At 36.9% G+C, this 21,801-nt stretch overlaps 1 protein-coding gene across 1 annotated transcript in view; it reads left to right on the forward strand.

Moving 5' to 3' along the window:
- The window catches only part of LOC134790065 (protein windpipe), a 66,717-nt gene extending 46,952 nt beyond the window's left edge, over positions 1-19,765 (forward strand). The window contains exons 2-3 of the mRNA XM_063760824.1: positions 1,187-1,235; positions 16,661-19,765. Of these exons, the coding sequence (XP_063616894.1) occupies positions 16,681-18,741 (2,061 nt within the window). The 5' untranslated portion in view covers positions 1,187-1,235; positions 16,661-16,680 and the 3' untranslated portion in view covers positions 18,742-19,765. The remainder of the gene's footprint in view (positions 1-1,186; positions 1,236-16,660) is intronic.
- The last annotated feature ends 2,036 nt before the right edge of the window (positions 19,766-21,801 follow it).

Here is a 21,801-nt window from a genome sequence, read left to right on the forward strand (position 1 = left end):
CGTTTCAGGTGAATTCGCATTAAGTTTAAAGCCTTGACATATTGTTTCTTCGGCATGAGTCACAGATAGCTTCATATGTTATTTCTATACATGGTAGTGAGATGACAACGAAGGCTGAGGGAACGCCCTGATGGTCCATTAAAAGTTGAATACGGTGAAATTTAAATTTAATGCCAATATTTTAAGTATATACATTATTCTTTGAATATTATGCAATGAACTTCGAGAACAGCTAGTTCATTCAGCGACTTCCTTTTTTAAATTGATATACTTAATTAAGTATTACATTTTATCTTAAAAGGAAACGGAGACACTTGTTCGTTAAACGGACAATGGGGTGTGTTATTGCTGTGCTGCAGGACAAGTACGAGTAATTATTTTAGTCGTAAGAGTGTTCCTTGCGGCACACCAAAGCAGGAGGCACATTCAAATGAAAAAATATGATACCAACATGAAATATGTCAATTTTATTGCAACAGTAGTGTCAGCATGACGCAGATTTATATCATATTTTAAAATCTGCACGTGCCTCCAGATGGCCGCGGGCTGCTCATAAAGCTGGTATAATCTACCCGATAACCTATGCTCCGATATCGAGGTCTGAATGGCGAACTGTGATTGTAAATTACTGCAAGTCTTTCACTGTGACTACGTTACTTGGATTCATAATTTTCTCACAGACGATTCTTTGTTCTGTCTTGGACAAGATAGCCATTGTCGCAAAAAGTGACCATAGCGATAAATATCGTCTCGAAAGGTGCGTCCTTGCGTCTGTGGGTGAGACAGGTTCCTTGCTGTAACCCTCCAATCGGAAAGACGCTTTGTATCGTACGATGTTTTACCTATGTTGTGTAATAATAGTGCGCCGAGCTACTAACAGCTGTTCGGGCTCGGGCCATTGTCCTCTTTTATTCCAAGTCTAAGATCATTCGAGCGAATATTATATTCTTTTCTTATACCCGATCAATTTTTGCAGCTGTTGATATATGTACCTACTGCAATTAGCCGTATGAACTGAACATGGCGATGATTGTTTCACCGCATCGTAAAAAGTGATTGAATACCTTTTAGGATGTGGTTGTGGATATACTGGATAATCTTAGGGCTAAATATGTTTACTGGATCGATTGTTTATGACTTTAAATAGAAGATGGTTTATAATTTGTCTTTGTTTGTATTGTTACAGAAGTGCATCAAGGTGATGAGTCTACGCTGCTAATGTTCGTCTATTAAAGGTAAGGACAATATTCATAGGCTTAACATTGTTCAGTCTTATTTATTATGTAATTAAAAGATACCTTGTAAGCCTAGTTTAGAGTGTAAGCACCTGTAAAGAGCTAAGATAAGAAGTATCTCTTAAGGACTAAAGATACAATTGAAGTTCAATTTACATTTTATATCAAACTTATAATGGTGTGAAGTTTAACTATCTAAAAGAAACGAATGAAATATTTTGATCTCAATACGCTGCCGGTGGCATAATGTTAATATTATCGTTGCCAAGAACCTGCCAGGCGGATACATTTAATATGGAAATTAAGAGGCTTGGCACTGAAAGTGTTAATTGCGGAAAGTAAATTAACAGTATTACCCATATTTGAGAATAATTGGCGTAATGTGTGCCGACAGTAATGTGCGTCGACAGTAATGTGTTACGGTAAGATCCTTTTTATACAAATCCGTTTCTCGCCAAATCGAAAAAAAAGGAAATTACTTACCGTGATAAAATACATTAATCGAACTACCATCCACTAAAGGCTTTATTATCATTTCTGTTTTCGAGTCATTAAAAAAAGTTGCATTAAATACTTACCCTCGTATTTCATCAGTACCTAATCTCGAATTACGTGACAACTATAATGCGTTTTTTTAGCATTAGAAAAAAAGGTAAACAATCTTGACGTGTCTTTTTTTTTGAAAAACACTTTTGAAAAATAACTCACGGCAAATATGTAACAATTATGAATCATATAAGATTATTTACATTCTTTTGCTTTCATAAGTAATAGTTACGGATTTTAAAAAAGCGTTTTTCAATTAAAAGACGCCGCAAGATCGCGTAGTCTTTTTCTAATGCTAAAAAAACGAACTACAGCGTAGCGTCATTATGTTTTGTAAGTATGTATATGCATTAATTACTCACCCTGTAGTACAAAGGTAGCTTAGTACTAAGGTCAGAATACATCCGTCAAGAACAAACATGCCTTAGTAGTTCATAATATGTATAAAGTGCACTCGTTTCAAAGTTCGCAATAGGGCGAAATGAAAAGGCAATTGATTTTAATTGAGCTGCGGCAATTATCGATTCTCAATTGTTACTTATTGAAGTGAATGAACCAGTTTAATTTAGTTTTTAGTCTGATATAAAAATAAGATAGAATTATGAGGGCTTACAACTTTATGAAATACTTAACTTGGGATTAAGTACTAGAAGTTTCTAACTTAGTTGTTCATCGTAATTTATGGTGTCGAAAATGTTGTACCATCGCAATAAAGTTTCTTAAGTTATTGTTTTGTAGCCATTGCCATTGCTTAGTAGTTCAATGTTCGGTAGCAGGGAACAAAAATTAGTTGCCTGCAGATTATTATACATAAAAATGTAAATGACAATAGTACTTTGCGTGGAACATCGCTATTGTCTAGTCCTAGCCAAAGTCCATAAACAGTTCGCATTGCTATTGCGTCATTGAGATTAACAAATCTTATCTATACTAGATAACAGTTGTTGGATACCGATGCGAGTAGGTTATATGTGCTCGAGCATTGAGTGTGGCGAAGTGGAACTTTGCGTGTCTCAGATTCCATTTGTTGTGCAGGGTTGTTGGTGTCTGTGCGGTACTCAAGTGGACGAAATGTCAAAGTTGTTGAAGTGTTGATGTTTAGAAACATAACGTGAGTGGTTTGTTTTTAACTATAGATAATTTTATATGCATACGCTGACACCTGACGCGGTAACGCCAATGTACGTCATAAACTTATATTTATTTTTGTACAAATATACGTTTTTGTACCGTCTCATCTTTCGCGTAGGTACCGTGAAACTACTCAACTATAGTCTAAAGTCTCACAACTACGGTTCAAAACTTACTCGAATATTTACGCAGTGTTAGGGCACAATAATATTCTAAATGGTAGAAAAGACTCGGACAAAACCGAAAAGAACGTTGGTATTGAAACTTTGTATCATAGTTGTAGTATTGAACCATAGTAGATTGGTTTTACGGTATGCCATCTCTGAACAATTTATAATTCTGCATTTGAGTATCGAAACCATGGCTAAATATATATGTTTTTACAACTGATAGCCAATTACCTAATCACAAAAAGCCACGACATTCATATTCGTAAGTGAAATATAATAAATATAATTAATTACTTGACACGTAAAAAAATAATAGGTATTGCAAGGAATCCCATTTGTATCACACGTACATACAGTTATTTATAAGTATTATCACAAAAAGGTCGAGCCAGTTCAAGAAAATAAGATTGGTTTTATTACTCAGTACTAGTATTATTTAATCATGAATCTGTGGCATAAATATATTTACAAAAATAGCTGTCGGTGTTGCCTACTAATTATTTAACAAACCACGTTGCTCACTAACTACCTAAATACATATATGATTGCTATTCTTAACCCAGAATTCAAGGGTCACATACATAGATGATGTACACACCTAGTTATAAACAAGGATATTTTATCTTAATCCCACAAGGAATCCATTTACTTCTAACCTATTAGTTTAGCCACGGCTTCCGACATTTGATTTTGAAATGGTCGCACATTGCAGTTTCATCATGGTCGAGCAACTAAAACTGCGAATGTCGTTCGTGGTGGCTGACATTATATGCTTTATGACCTGGACGTGTAAGCCTGCTCATGATGAAATAAAATGATGTGATTTACTTGAGTGTTACCTAATATTAAATTTTATGATTGCAATTATTTTTAAATATTGTAGTTTGCTACTAAAACCTATTTCAAACTAATCATTGAAAAATAGATTACATGAAAACTGTATGTGATAAATAATAAAGCCCAGAAAGAAAGCGGATTTCGCTCACCTTGATACACATTTCAACATTAGCGATACGTTACGAATTCATCAATGATTCAGATATCGTGTCGATGATAATAATACAGCCGACCTTCCAAGATTATTCAACGAATCAGAAAACAATGCACAAATAAATATTAAAAGATTCAGGTTTTATTATGGCATTGATAACGTAAATGAGCTTATAAACTACGACGATGAAAAAAGTGAGGACAACATGTTCTGGCAATCAAGTACGATGTCGATGACAGACGTTAACGAAGGTCAAGGCTTTAGGATAAACACGTAGTTATTTTGTGAAGTTACGCGTTTTACTTGTGATGTGCCACGTGGGTGAGGAGCGTCATAATGACAGTTTTGATTAGATACATATACTATTACTTGTTTGACGTGTTCGTAATTCCCCGCGTTGATTGAATACAACGGTCTTCCTACGTCATCTCATCTATGACATACCTACCTATAAAATAACTTAAACACCTTTGTAAAATACCATGGATGCATTGAATAAATGATTATGATTATATATACAGTAGAGTCCGGTTAGTACGACTCCGCATATAACAACCAACCGCTTATAGCGACGAAAGTATAGGCACTTGTTTGGTTTTAGTACAAGCTACTATGAAAGCACAACCGTTTATTACGACTCCGCTTATAACGACCGATCGCTTTTAACGACGGAAATTGACTCAAAATCCGTCCATCAAGTCCGGTTACAACGACGAGCGACGTAGTTTTTACAAATAAATTGTTGGTAAGAAGCTTACTCCGTCCCGCGCATCCAACTACCCTCCCCCTTTTCCCTATACGGAGCAAGATAAAATAGTCATGTGACTTTTCGTAATTTTGCAAACTAAATAAAACCCAATTCCCATTTTTCAATTGAGCTTAAACTTCACATACATAATTATGTAAGTATTGGGTGACAATGCAATACATAATTTGGTAGGTAAGTACCTTCGAGCTGATCTGATGATGGACACAGGAGGTGGCCATAGGAACTGTGTGATAAAACAACGTCATCTTGATTAGATCCCCAAGAATTACGACTTTATATTTTACGGGATTCGAGTAATTTGCGGATGACGAGTGAGTACGCGTACCTTGAAAAGTGGCTTCTTCTAAACACACAAGTCTCTCCATTTAAGACAAGGGCCGTGTTGCATAATAAACTACAACTAATATTACAAGCGGAACTCCTTTTCTAACTTCAGTTATTAGAAAAGGAGTCCCGCTTGTAATATTAGTTGTAGATTATTATGCAACATGGCCAAGGTGTCGTAATACTAACGTAAATAAATATTTTAAAAGAAATGTCTTTTTTCTTTGATTATCGCATAAGTATTAATAAATACAAAATGATGTAATTATTTTGATTAAAAAAATATATTAAAATTGGCAGTTCGTTTTGTACAACGTCCGGTTAGTACGACGTAATATCAGCGGTCCCTTGGGCGTCGTTATAACCGGACTCTACTGTATATATTCACAGATTAATAAATATAAAAGTATTATGCAAAAACGTTAAGATATATGATCATGATACCAAGTTGATTTCAATATGACTATGTTGAACATAATATATTATAATCAAATGTGTGTTTTCCGATGTGTACTTAAATTTAAAGGCTACTTCTCTCCGCACCAATCGGTTATTAGGTACATATTTGGTTTTAAGATTATGAATTAGAATTGATACTAAAGTAATTGTTGATGTAGCTGACCACAGGTTTACTATACACAGGGGTAAGGAGATCTTCTGTATCTGTAAGTACATAAATATTGCGGAAAAACTTACAAAACCCTTAGACAATTAGGTGCCAGGTGTAAATTCTAGGCGTCGCAGTGTCTCAGAATATTTGGCACTATTCCCAATGCGCCAATTTATTTGTTTTGTTAGTAATCCAGTCGCAAACTCTCTACGCTACGCCGGAAGATCAACAGATGGTTACGACAATGAGCGTTTAAAAAAATGACGGTTTCAACAGAAAATAGGACTTGACGCGCCAGTGCGGTAACGCGCGGTTCTATTGTGTAGGTAATTACATATTACTAAAGCAAGATAAAGTAAGCGTTACTTAAATATGTACAATAATTAAAATACTGTTACTTCTAACTTTTAAGTGTTATCCTACCTGGGCATAGTACTGGTATTGCAACCAAGAAAAGGAAACCTATTAGAAAATCCTTATTATTCAAAAAGTCTCGTAGAGACAACCTTTGGTAGTCTAGAGTTCCTTCGCCTGCGACACCACAGTTGTTAATGCAAACGTAATTGCCTGGTTACCTACCACGAGAACAATATAAAAACGTCATTCAAAATAAGCTAAAATAAATGTGGTGTGCAATTTGTTTTGTCATTGCCACACGTAATATGAAATAAAATTGGGCTCCATCCGTGATAGGACTTAGTTATCTAGCTAAAATATCAGCCATCCTATAATAGGTGCGCCTGTGGATATAATTGGAACGCTTGACAAATATAATTTGGTAGTTTACGGACACGGCTGCAGGCTAAACGCATGGAGGCGTAACAATTTGAAGACCGAAATATACTTAAATCTACCTTGTGATGCCGATTTTTTACAAGGAAGTTTTATCAGAATTTTAAAACAATATTTATATGTTAACTTCTTATATTAAACAATGACGTTGGTTTATAATATAAAGTTGATTTCGCAAATGATTGTCTATAAAAATAAACTCGTCCTTACACGCAACTGAACAACCAACCAAAAGGCAGCTGCCAGCTGCTCAATTGCTTATCAACCAGTCTGTTATAAATGTTAGTTTCGAACTTGTTTCCAACGGAAACCGCTTCATGAATTCAACGTGAATTTTGGTTTGCAAAAAAGCGTTTGACGTAAGCAATGACGACTGGGCGAATGTTGTGAATGAATAATAAATTCTGAATAACATAGGTAGTACTGCTATGAAAAGCTAAATTTACTAAATGCCTCTTTTTCAGTTTATTTTCGGTTACAGTCACATTGCATCTAAATGTGGATTATGCGCTATTTACGATGTCGCCCGACAGATGTTTTAAATAAGGATTATGTTTTACTGTAATAGGTTATGGCTAACTGGTAATTTGAGTTCTTGTTTTGATAGTCTTAATGCATCTGTCTACGGTAAATAGTTGGACACTTTCTATGTGACTATAGGGATGCTAGGCCAAACGGTCATCAGTGGTGAAAGAGCCAAAGTGTAACAGCTCGATGGGTAAGACCACAGTTTTCTGAAGTATTTGGAGGGTTTATGGCGATGTTTTGTTGTAACTGGATTGTTACGTGTGCCGTGCAGCACTATCTACATCAGCTGTCAAATTTGCGGCTACAAAACTTTGCAACGTGGTTAGTGCGGGAGGAAACGGCGAGCTAGAAATGAGACCTAAGCATATAAATTTGTTGTATGCATAAATTACATGTGCAGTCAGTACTACTAAATTAGGTGACACAGTTGCATCTCTCACCACCCAAGCACACGGGAACCGCAATTATCTGGTTAAGATATCGCCTAATTTCCCAAATTATTCAATTTGGACCCCGTCCAATGCCGGACAATACCGCTCACCTTGAGTGTCACAAATAAAATGTGAGTTTTCACTTATAATGCAGTGTTCGGAGAAATCTCTGGTTAGCAGCACGTGTGAAATTCGAGCGTAGTATTTGATGCAACAGTTTGTTTAAACAGTGTATTTGTAAAGTGTGGTTATGTGCGTATTGTCTTTGTTTCACTGATGCCTACGCTGACAATAATGATACGCTGAAAGAGGTGGGTTTACGTTACGTTACAAGTTACAGATTCTATGCAAGCGATGATGCCGATTTGTTTTATAAAAGTGTAAATTGACAAAAGTAGTGAGTACACTAGCATGACGTAATAAATCAGATGAGTTACCATTATGTGTTAATTTTAGCTTGATGCGCGTGCTTAGTATAGATATCGGTAGGTTCAGTGGTGAAATTATATATCTACTATACCTAATATAGTTCCTTATGTTTCATCATTATGTACAATTTGATCGACCGCATTATACTCGAAATCATTAATATTGTCATTGAAATCAGTAATCAGTACTAATTGCGTCAGTTTTAAGTATTTCAGTATCCTTTACTTACAGTTCACTCACCTTCTATAAACATTTCTTTTTTCGTTATTTTAGTTGTTGGTCCCCTTAAATTTTGCCTATTATATTCATTTGGCAAAAATGTCTAAGAGGTTAAAAAAACAGCCTATACATATGTCTCATTCATATCATAGTGTTCATTTGATACCACATATTTAATCAAATCAATAAGAAGTATCGAAGCGTTAATGACCCACACACGAACTGGCCAACTTACATTAAGCCACTCATTGCTCTACTTCACCACGGTTAAAATACTTTAGCCAGTATCATACTTCATTATTTTCATAGGTAGGTACTTATAAGGCAAAATATTTTCGATGTTGTCAATCAATTTGGACTCCCGTAACCTTAAGTATGATAATAATTATCGCATTGAAGAATAATACGAGATTGCCCTTAAATTATTTCAAGAAGCTTCAGTATTTCTTCATAATCACTAATTAGTTAGGTTAGTTTAGGTTATTTCATTTTAACGCTTTTTTGTTCAAGATTTTGGCATCGTAATTCGCAGTAAATGCTACTTTACCTTTTTTAAGTTGAAGTTAAAATACTGATATTATTTGTGTGAGACATGTATATAACTAACGCACCTACAATAATTACTAATGAATTTTGCATGTTAGGTATTTGTTACCTTCCGTATTTTGCGGGTTCGAGTTAATTTGACACCGACGAAAAGGTCAACGTGCTGTCACAATGGTTTTACATTTACAACGTAGGTTTTTTTAACGTACAATGTACTTATTTTATTTTCAATGATAGAATTTACCGCTACTACACTACATACATATTTAGCAAGAAAATAGGGTACGTGAATCATCTAAGGCCGCACCAGGGAGTGGATCAACTACACTATAATAACGCGAATTAAAAATTGCCTATTCCAGAGCACACAGTCGCTGTGGCCGAAATCGGTCAGGAAAGCACCATCATCATAAAACCTGGTTTTGCAATTCTTACATTAATAAATACTGTCAGGACACGCTTGCCACCGATCACTGAAATGATGACCATGGCCACACGGTCAAGAATGAAACTTTAAAGTAAAAGTCAGGTCATAAATTTAGCAGCTAAACATGAAAATATATGAATTATCTGAATGGTGACATGCAGTGAATCTCGCAGAGCTCTGCCCTAACATCAAACGAACTTAAAGGGCCGTTTAACATTAAATATGGCGCCAACACCTGTTATACTTATACCGTAGCGAACAAACAATCTTTTTCCTCCACCTGACCAGAATGTATAAAATATGTAAAAAAATAAACACACAGACATTTAAGGGAATCCCATTTTACAGGATTTTAGTTTTCTAAATTATATACGTAGTTTTTAAACAAATCATGCGTCATTACTGAACCGCAGCGAAGTGCAACATTTAATTTTTGCAGTGTTTTGATGCGCCGGCTTTGCATTCAGAGTGAATTAATTTAATTCCAATCAAATTCAGACGCTGCTCTTTCTTGGCCTACACCATAAAACGAGTAATTCCGTGCAAACGATCCAAGATATTCAAGTACTAATTCAAGTGCCTGTGCGTGGACCTAGGAACACTGGCGAGCAGTTTAACGACGCGCTGCGTCGGCGCATAAAGCGGTCGCATTAACGAGACTGGGATACGAGGCTCTCACTCTAATTGCTTACCAACCACGAGAGACTTGAAGGTCTAAGCGAACCAGTTAGTACACCTTAGAATAGTTACTTCGAATCTCGAAACCATGTTCTCTTGTTCTTCTGAGAACTAAACTCACCTGAGCTTGCTCAGCCATAGGAATACGCAGCCAGAATGATTGGGTGTTTTTATCGCCTCCAGGAAACAATTAAATTATAAGAAGAAGCACTAAAATTATCCATGTACTTTGGATCACCGCAAAATGTTTTTGTTTATGTTAACGTTTATGTTCGCTAGACGCCCATGCATTCGTGTTCACACTAATGTGTGGGTACGTATCGAAAATTATGCGTTCAACTGAGGAAAAAACGTAGGTATACGAACAGAGTTTTGCATTTTGGCAAACGTATTATACAATAACATATCTGTAATGTTCTTCACATTATTTGCAATAAACGTAATTTTACAGCTTCTGCTTTAATTACTTTCCTAAAAGATTCTTTAAATAAGTGTAAATTTTTAAACGAAATCAATTTTAAAATATCACGAGTTTAGTCAAACAAACGGCACATTTATAAATTCTGCGAATAATCAAGAGAATGTTTCAAAACAACGTACAAACTGTCTGTTCGTGGAAAAGTCAATACTGGCTGAAAGAAAAGTACTGCTACCGCCATTGTTCAGATTTGAATACAAACGAACGATCACGTCAGTCATGCGTGTTCTAAACATTATACTGGGTCCAAACCTAAATTACTGAACCGCCTAAATCAGTTTGTGTCTGTGTATTTTGCCTCAGTGATAGATTCTTCCTTCCAGAACAAATACATAAATATGAGATGATACATGTCAACTAGCTTAACATATTTTATCCAATCATACTAAATAGCTAAGAAACCAAAAATAATTATTGCCTCATTATGAATATGAATTGCCTCGTTTCGTTATAGAAGACAATACAGATTATTGTATTTTGCGCCCTAAGCATCCTACTTTACTTTACCGCCCCATTATCAGCTGAAGAAGTAAAAACTGCCATTTCCAGCTTCAGCCGGCCGCTAATGACTTGCCGGTCGGCGCAGCCCCCTCAGGCGCACACTAACGAGACGTTAGTTCCATAACCATAGTCATTCAAATATCTCTGCACTAATACAGCCATTAGGCTATCGTTGCCTTGCACTACACGATACATTTTATCTCAAGATTTATTGTCGGCCTACGCTAGAAAATCGTGCCGGTAACGAAAATATATCTGGCGCGCGATGCGATAAAAGAGCGTAAGATCATTGGAGTCCATAACAAATACATCTTTCTGTACTAGACAATATTCAGGTTCAAGTGCATATAAATATTAACGCGAAGAGATCGACCGTGGAGTTTATGTAATGGACTAGTCTGCGAGCTGTTTAGATTTTCTGTTAGATACAATTTAAAAATGTGTTAAAACGTTTGATATTATGCGATCGTGAGAGTTACTACGTAGCTAGTCGTGATTGCGCTATTTTCTTCTTATCTCTTGATAATGTTTAAGTGGTAGGTACATGAAATTGTAGTAAATCGCTGATATAAATATTAAATACAAAAACTTGTAGTTACTTGTTGTAATGCGCTAAGCTGCTTCGGTATATCAGCCAGCCAAGTGAAAGGAGTCATCATCAGGGAAAAGAATACAAAAGACTAGGTAACAATATTAGAAAAAAAATATTAAAATTAAAGGACGCTAAACCTTTGCGTCGTCAATATCCAACGAAAACATGTTTGTAAAATGAGTGTAATGTTAATCTCATCTTAGAGCTGTCGTCCATTGTCATCTGACGTCAATTGGTGTGTTAAGGAGGGTTGTACCTGTCTTTAAAAAAATTACTGATTTTACAGTACCACTTCACCCAATATCGCGTTATGTGAGCAAATGCACGAGTAAATAAATAAGTTTTTGGCAAAAATTTCGTTTTTGGTACAAGCTTTTATTACTTTTATTACTGTACTTTTCTTACGACAGACAACTAATACTCATCGAGACTATTCTAAAAACCCCTAACACAATTAGGTTGCGTTGTTTCATCACAGAGTTCCTATGGCCACCTCCTGTCTCCATCATCAGATCAGTTCGACAGTACCATATTATTGTATTGATCAGAACTACATACAGCTGCCAATTTTCACGACGCTACGATCCTTGGAAGATGGTTAAATTAGTTACCTGAGATTCCATTACATAGTTAGTTACATACAGGTCGAGAGTTCCTATGGCCACCTCCTGTCTCCATCATCAGATCAGTTCGACTGTACCATATTATTGTATTGTCATCAGAACTACATACGGCTGCCAATTTTCATGACGCTACGATCCTTGGAAGATGGTTAAATTAGTTACCTTCCATTACATAGTTAGTTACATACAGGTCGACCTAATAAAAGCTTGTTAAAAAAACATATTACCTAATACAACAAATCGTGATTCTAGCTTTTCACAATTTTGAAATCGGTTAAAACCCGAGATATCACGAGATCTCTTTTTGCGTTGTTATACGCTCCTATCTTTGGGGTTGTGCACAAATCACGCGAGGTGTTTTCGGCTACTTTTTGACCCCCCTCCCCCTTGGTGATATTTGGTGAGGTTTTTGGCTACCCCCCTCCCCCCACACAACCTCACGTGTATTTTTTTGAAATTTTATTAGTTGACTAGATTTTAAGATAAATAGTATTGTATATAGAAAATCTTGCTTATTTTTCTTTTTTCTTTAAATAGACTCGCTGTTTTGAAGTAACGAAACCGAGAAAAAATATCTACTTATGTGGTAGGTTTTTTTTTCTTAGTTTCGTTCACTGTAGAAAAATACACGTGAGGTTTCCTTATACCCCCCCTCCCCCAACGTGATCTATCGTGATTTTTTCGTGACCCCCCACCCCCTATCGTACCTCGCGTGATTTGTGCACAAACCCTTTATTATACACAAATGTGCATAAGTAGTGTAGAAGTAGTAAGTATAGTTAATACCTAAACTACTTTAGGCTTGGTACTGGAAAACATTTTGTTACGTAGTAATCTTTCGATGGCAACATTAGGTACGTGTACCTGGAACAGTATCTACGTTCTGTTCTAGATATCCCATGACCGGAGGAACATTTCGTAAAAGATGAAATTTTATTGATGGTCGCTTAAAAAGCGAAGTACCTATATTTTTACTGCAACGTGCTGCATTAAAACATCGCATGTTAGTAGCACGCGATTTTTTTTTCAGTCACCAATCGATACTTATTCTAAACAATGTACCTACAATAATGAGAAACCTAAAACTATGTTTAGGTACATAAGATGTGATCATGACGTAAGGAAAAATGTTTTGCCAGTTTTAAGCCAATCATCAGCTAATGTAAACACAGTATTTATTGTTTACGCAAAAAAATCTTTGTCAATAAATAACATTGGTAATAACGTAGCAATTTGCTTATATAATACTTGTTAATATTTTGTCACCCATCGTCGATCAACGCAAACATTGTGTTTCTGTTTGTTATTTACGAAAATGACTTTAATAAATGACGCAGCTTCAAAAACACTGTTATTAAGTTGTAGCGTCCCATGCGAGGGATCACGGCCAGCGAGGCAGCGAGTCTGTTGCATTGCATGTCCACCGGCCTTGGTGACTCATGCAGTTTCTTCATTATGTAAAAATCCTTTCGCTTTCATATTTCGGTATCGGAGCAAAGTAAAATGCCTGACAACTTGAGTAAAATTGTATAATCTTTTTATAATCAACGTAGGTATCATATCGTAAATTTTCACCAAACTGGGTTGGTTAGAGCTGCGCTGAAATTAGAAACCACTAATTTTTCATTCCTTTGCTCGCATTAGCAGGCTACTGGAATTGTTTATTATAATTCGCATAAATTCACCAGTTCACGCTAAGATAAAATGCACTGTTCAGTATCAAACATAATACCCGTAGGCCTACGAAAATAACCACTGCACAGGTACGTTTAAACCAATTCCTAACAGGCAGTCAAGTTCATTCAAGGTTCGAATAACTGATGTTAAAAATAGCATCCAATCTTCTTATTTGCGTTTGTATTGCAATTTGTACGTGCGTGTTGGGGCTGCTGGGGGATCGAGAGACAGGAAAGGCCAAATAACAAGTAATCTCGTTAAACGTATGAAGGTTACCTTATGTTTCGGTTTAGTTCATGAGCTGTGGGAATACTCACTAGTTAGTAACTTATAGCACTAGATATAGGTGGTGAGCTGTCATAAATATTAGCTGTATGGCAACGAACAGAGATGGCTACATTTTGCTATCTTCAATGTCATTCATGTGGTTAAACTGGTATAACTGGTTCCAAAAACAGAGTACCCAATCACCAAAATTTCATGTTATGGTAACTTCTCATTTTGCTTACATAAATCAGTTTCCTTAAGCTGAATCTATCTACTATCTCCCATGGCAATCTTGAGCCAGGCATGTAAAGCCAAATATGTCATGAAATATGTGGTTAATACCTATGAATACAAACGTCACTATTAACTAAATTAGGTATATATACATGAGTCCACCTCATGTTGTGCAGGATTGGATGCTTTCGTGTTCCTTGCTTGTTGATTTTACCTCTCAGATTCACCTTTCTGCGAACTTGCGTCATACCTAGTTGTGATTTCATCCACCTAGATGAGATCTAATCTTACGCGACATGCACATATTTGTACATAGTATACAAGATTTGAAGTTAGTACAAGTCGTATTTCAAGACGCTTACTTGAGACGCAAAGCATTTCAAATATGTATAGATTTTACAGATCTTTGTTTTATTTTGTTGTTCATGATGAATGAATGAAATATGATGATGAGATATGTTGATGATGATGTTGGTTTTAAGATTAAAAGATTTTTTGTCTAAAGGCGCATAAATTGTACTATTAAAAGATTTATATTTGAATCCCAATTATGCTGCACCGCCACATATATGTACATATAACAAACGTAAGTGGTAGTTGTTGTTTGAACTTGGAATTAACGCGCGAGAATACGGTAAACAAATGAATACATTTCCGAAAATCCCAGCATACGGTTGTCGGTAGTGGGGCAGTTGTATTAGGTATGTTAATACTATTGATCCAAAGGGCATCTGCTTGTAAGCAGAGAGTAAATAAACCAACTATGATTAGTTTCCCGGGAATAAATGTATGTATCTATATGTTTCTCCTGATTTCATTGTTCGAACAGTAGGCGTCAAAAGTGTTAATTTCGTCGTCCAAATGCATTTTTTTACAGATTAGTCAATACAAACGGTCGACTCACCCATCCTTTTGGTTCAATTGTGTGGGTAGTATTGTGTTTACAACCGCTCTTGCCTCATGACTTGCGAGCGGCGTTTGCGCATGATGTCACATTTGGCGTAATCTTGCGACAATTTTACGCGAATTGCCACGTTTAATGTCCACCAATGCTATCATAGTTGCAAAATTCTACATCTCAAGTTTCAACGCAACGGCGTAAAATATTGTCGTATCCTCTAAAATTAGGCTATCCTGATTATAATTAATACGTTTATATTTCTGTGTTTATTTAAAATGCTCACCCTAGTAAAATAAAGTAGTATAAACAAATTAATAAACTTGAAAATACAAACAACAGACGGAACACACAGGTGATGTCTTCCAAACAACCTTTAGGTAGCACATATGATTATTGATAAACACATCTACGTCTTTGGTTAGAGTACCTACATCTGCCATTAACCTGTCTCTGATTCCAATGTGCGCAGCACCCTGGACTCGTATGTCACCTCGGCAGCATAAATCATCCATGCCCCCTGTAGAGTTCCGCTGCAGGCGTGGGCATTCGCACAAGCGTTTAACCGCCCGCTTCCTGCCGCCCGTCTAACATTGAGCCATTTTAGCCGGCGGCCAAGTGCACCGATGTTTATTGCTAACAGAAATAGAACGCTTAAAACCACTAGAAATAGATTTATGTATAATAGCGAATTCCGGAACATTGTGTGGAACGTGCTCTTCTGTAACTCATTCATTGAGGTATAACGTAAATGTTGTAACTGTTGTAAATGTTGACGACGCAGACTAGAAGGAACTTAGCAAATAAACTGGAACAATATTACGAGTATGTGGCCCTATTTGCTTCACACTTGTGCTTTATAGAATGCTTGTGCAATTGAAGGCAGACTTGTGTATAAAAATGTCGCGCAATTTTGTTTCACATTACTGCCGAAGTGCCAATGTGTTACGGGAAATTTATCGCCTAGTGGATTTGTAGTGGGCTTTATGAACGTTTAATTTGAAATGATGCTGCTATGAATGAAAGGAAACGCCTAGATTCAAATTGCCGGCTGAACTGCAGTTGCACTAATTGAAGAGGTGGAGTTGACAGGCAATAGACTGCGGGGGACCGCAGTTATCTACTAGCCACTATATTTAGATGGAAATATCGGATGTTGCGATTTATTCCATTACTACGAACTGTTGTGAATAATTGGTATCGATTAGTTTATCTAGTGGGAGGTTTATGAGCGTCTGCGGCTGAAACGTTATACCGTTCATGACCGCAACAGATTAGCGTTAAACGTACAGTGACATTGGATAATTTAGATTATCGCGAAATTCACGAGCTTTGGAACCGTTTCACGCCGTTATGAAACAGCTGCGTTATAAGTAGGCACAATTTGTCATCGTCAATGTTGATTTAATGATCTGCAACACCATTTCCGTTGTTACCCGAAATAGTCGAGTAGCTATGTACTACTTCCTAATACTTTCGAAACGAAAATGAAAACTTAGTTTCTTAATGATTGGGAACATTTCGAGACTTTTATTAATTGTTTTTTGTTTTCTTTATATTCCAGGTGCAGAGTCTATAAGCAAAATGAGTATACTCCGTGCATGGGCGAGCCTGCTGGCGATGTCGGTGCTGCTCGCGCCGGTCCTGTCCTCCGTCTGTCCAGGCGACTGCATCTGCACAACCACCCGCGACGGCCTCCACCGCGCCGCCTGCAGCAACCTCGCCGAACTATACAAGTTCACTCTCCGCCAGAAACATCACAACATCAACATCCTAGATCTGTCACACAACAACATCACCAAAATCTCCCGGGAACTCGACCGATTAACCGAAGTCGTCACGCTGGATCTATCGACTAATGGTATAACAGAAGTTAGCAAGTTTTTGAACAATGCGAAGAAATTAGTTCATCTTAATTTGGCTAACAATAGAATAGACAGGTTTTCACTTGCGCATCTTCCGACTAGTGTCAGTTCTTTAGATTTAACTAACAATCTGTTACGAGATGTGCCTAACAATATTGGTCATTTAGCTAGCTTAGAGCATTTAGAATTGGACGGCAACCCGCTTGATTGTACCTGTGATAATATCAAAGCACGAGATCGTTTACTGGCCTTAAATGTTCATATAGATGCCGTAAAATGCGCTTCTCCCGGAAAACTTAAAAGCAGGTCATGGTTAGAACTGAAAGCAAAAGACATATGTAAAATAAAAATTGAAACAGATCCCTTAGATATGATGATGGGTGATCAACCTCCAGTTCATGCCGTAAGAATTGGCGAAGAGACTACGGAATTGAAATCTATGCCTTTAGTCGCTTCTAGTGATTTAGATGATGGCAATGTAATACATGGCGAAGCTCAAGCAGAGGACGACGATAATCAACAATTTTTAAAAGTGGGGCATATGTCTACGGTATCTCATTCAGACTATATCGGAACTGAGGGTTCGGGAGATGTGGAAACTGCGACTGACTCTGAAATCATTATGCACAAGCACGCAGAGGATTTAAATGCTGAAATACAAACTACCGATGACCCGAGGGAAGGATCTGGCGAGGGTTCTGGTTTTATGCCTTTCGATAGCGATTATGACAATGAAAGTACTTCAACATCCACTATACCACCTAATTATGAAGACTTTCATCCAACTCCAGTCACGCCATTATTTAACGATGAATTAAATAACACCACAACAGAGTTTCCATTGGTTGAACCACCCACTTTGTACGCAGGAGGGTCTGATTGGCATCTCAAAACTGATGAACCATCGACTGAAAAACCCGCAATCACGCCAATTACTCGGGACACAACAGTGTCCGAACAAATTAGAATAACTCCGGCGGAAGTTCAGGAAACGTCGTCTGAAGAAAATCCTGCACCTCATAAAACTGGTACATATGTATGCATTGCAATTATTGTCATCCTATTAGTGGGGCTCATAGGATTTGCTATAATCAAAGGTCAAATGAGAAAACGCAGGGATAGGCGACTTTTACGACAGCAAAAAAGAGACATCGAAAATGCTTCCAAAGAAATGGTCGATATGAATAAGTCATTACTAGGTAAACCGGCAGTATTAGAACCTCCCATTGAAAGGAAAGTTAATGGTAAATATGAGCTCGTACCTACTCATGAAAGCTACCCAAAAAAGAGCGAAAACGGAGATATTGGTAATGGCATTAAACATGGAGATAACAATGGTGTTAGAACCGATAGTCCAAGAGACACTAATCAAAACAAAAGCAGTTCAAAAGATAATAACTTATCTGAGGAGCCTAAACAGAACGAATCTTTCCAGTCTACTCCAGCATCCCCTGATTCTAAAAAAGACACTCACTCTTTATCAAGTGAAGATGTTTTTGTGCCTATCAATGACAACGAAGCACCTCATTTAAATGGTAATACTGACATGGATTTGTCACAACTCCTACTGAATGGTGATCAGAACACAGAGTCCGATTTCTTATCGCCGTCTCGCGAATACGTTCCAGTGTATTCCCCCGACATGGGTCGAGTGCGAATCAAGATGACTGAGACGCCGAAGCCGAAAACTCCAGTACTCGTCACGAGGAGTCGGTCTAACGCCGGCGACATCATCATAACTCCGTCCTTGGACGACAGCACACGCAAGTCAACCACTTGAAAATTGGTTTCGGTTAGTAGAACACTTGGTGTAATAGAGTGTCAATCAGCAAACACTTCACTAATGGCAAAATTCTGTGATTTTATTGTGTGGATATTCGTTGGGATTATCACGTTGAAGCATTTGAAAATGTCGGTGCGTGTGTGAGTTAAGTCTAGAAACTCTGCTGCCAAAGTGTGTTTGTAGTCGACAGTGCCTTTATTTTAAACTTTGATAGTGGTATAAATATATTTATGAGAGTATATTGAGCAATAAGTAAAATATTTTTGTACGTGTAAAAATGTTGCCATGTTCATGATAGCTGTAAATGTCGTTTAGTTGTATGTTTATAATGGTCTTGTAGAAATCTACGTTTCAAACCAAAACTGTATGCACAGACATACAGTGTTATATGGCTTAGATATTTCAAGCACATGTGTACCTTGAGTACAATTTTTGAATTGTAATTTCAATGGTTGTGTACTTATTTTTCCAGAAAATACCGAGCTATTACAGCGACAAGTAACAATCCGGGATCAATTGACATCGAGAAGGTGGCTAAAGAATTGCGAATTTTAACAATTTGCCACATACCTATAACAAAACTAGTGATATGTTAACGACTTTCCCTTTGTCACTTTCTCGGGTCGAATTGGGCCCCTATGAATATTTGAGCTGGCTATGTTTTATCAACTGTCTTCTTATTAGAGATTTATTCTTTATCGGTCTGGCTAAACGTAAGTTCCTCTAAGTTATGCTTTTGAGTTTAGTGTTTAAGAATGTGATACCAATAATTTTAGTAATCTATACTATTTTATATGTATACGCCTATTTAAATTTCCATTTCATGATTTCTGTATATTGATCACTTATTTTCCATCATTGAGCTTGTATATTGTTGACATTTACCCAATTACTTTGAAATTTTGGTTTCATATAAGTTTTTTTTATAAATGAATGAACAAAACAATAAAGTAGATCGTTAAGGAAAAAAATTATGTATTTTAAAGTAATCAATACAAATGATATAAACAGTTGGTCAAGACTTTGTCGTTTCACTTATGTACCTATCTTGCCGCAATAAGAATTTTTAGTAAAGTTAGTGATGATCGTATCTAGAAAAGGAATTTGTCATGAGGTCATGACCATGGTCGGACCGAGCATTGACATTTTGTGGGGAAATGCTGCTCACAGCCGTGCTTTCCACCTGTCCAATTTTGTGTTCTAATGTGCATCGCGTCTCACTTTCTCACTAAGCGAAGTCTGAGACGCAACCCATACAACCATTTCCAGTCGCCGTTACGACGCGGTGTTGACACATCTTGTGTCGACACCGTCTGTTTCGGTCACAATTCCAGTCGCAGAGTCGTCGCCGTGTCGACACAGTTACCAGAAATGGGGAAGGGTCGACACATGACACAAAGTGACATAAAGTGTGGTCGCCGTGTGCACACATTGTTTCGGGTTTGCGACTACTTTATGCCAAAATCATTCGTTCATTCGTTCATTTTGTTCCTGTCAAATGGAAACTGTCAGATGGAAAAATACTTAAATAAAAATAAGTGACATTAATACGCCATCTCTTAAACGGATTACAAGACGTAATTATATATTGTTTGCATTTATATTACAATATGACTTAAATTATTATGGGGAATTAAACTGCTCGAGTGATTTGATAAACTAAGTGTAATATAATCAACGCGCCACCACATTGTTGTAGTTTAGCCGGAAATGAAATTGTTTACTTCTCAGTGCCTGTGTTCATAACTATATTATTTGAAGCATTTTTAGTACTTCGATGCGTATACTATACTTAAATAACAGAAATAACGCTTTACATACTACCAAACTTGTTAATTATGATGTATAAATATGGTTTAAGGCTGAGAAATATTGCAGTCACAAAGTAGTTGCAATGTTTCGACTTTGTGTCGACTCTGTGTTGACACATGACACGCGCTGTCAAAAGTAATAACAAAGTTACTGGATTTGCAAAATGGCTCCTTGTGTTGATTTGTTTTCAGATATTCTCAAAGTGTAAAAATGCCGTGGTCAGAGATTGGCATTAATCGATTAACTGTTTATTCGACTAATTAATGGAATAAAAAAAGTTAATTCTCAAATTTTAATCGCGATTAGTTTAGTCGACCTAACATAGATTGAAATTGAATTAATCTGAATATTAATCGAATAAATTATCGATTAAATCTCGATTGAAAGTTGACAGGGGGCCATTTTTGTACGTAAAAATAATAGAAATGTCTTGCATGCAGATGGTAGCAAAACACTTTGTCATAAAAGTCGAGATGGGTGTCGATATATAGGTTTTAGGGAGTGCCGATTTCGAAAATAATGATCATTTTGGAATCCGAAATGGCGGCCATGCACTGTGTCATAAAAGTCGTCATGGATGTCGTTTTATACGTTTTAGGGGGCCCCAATTTTGAAAATGATGACCATTTTGGAATCCAAAATGGCGGCCATGCACTATGTCATAAAAGTCGTCATGGGTGTCGTTTTATAAATTTTGGGGGGCGCAGATTTAGAAAATGATAACCATTTTGGATTCCAAAATGGCGGCCATGCACTATGTCATAAAAGTCGTCATGGGTGTCGTTTTATAGGTTTTAGAGGGCGCAGATTTCGAAAATGATGACCATTTTGGATTCCAAGATGGCGGCCATGCACTATGTCATAAAAGTCGTCATGTATGTCGTTTTATAGGTTTTAGGGGGCCCCGCTTTCGAAAATGATGACCATTTTGGAATCCAAAATGGCGGCCATGCACTATGTCATAAAAGTCGTCATGGGTGTCGTTTTATAGGTTTGGGGGGCGCAGATTTAGAAAATGATAACCATTTTGGATTCCAAAATGGCGGCCATGCACTATGTCATAAAAGTCGTCATGGGTGTCGTTTTATAGGTTTTGGGGGGCGCAAATTTAGAAAATGATAACCATTTTGGATTCCAAAATGGCGGCCATGCACTATGTCATAAAAGTCGTCATGGGTGTCGTTTTATAGGTTTTAGAGGGCGCAGATTTCGAAAATGATGACCATTTTGGATTCCAAGATGGCG

The sequence above is a fragment of the Cydia splendana genome, chromosome 4 (genome assembly GCF_910591565.1).
Source record: "Cydia splendana chromosome 4, ilCydSple1.2, whole genome shotgun sequence".
Classification (NCBI taxonomy): domain Eukaryota; kingdom Metazoa; phylum Arthropoda; class Insecta; order Lepidoptera; family Tortricidae; genus Cydia; species Cydia splendana.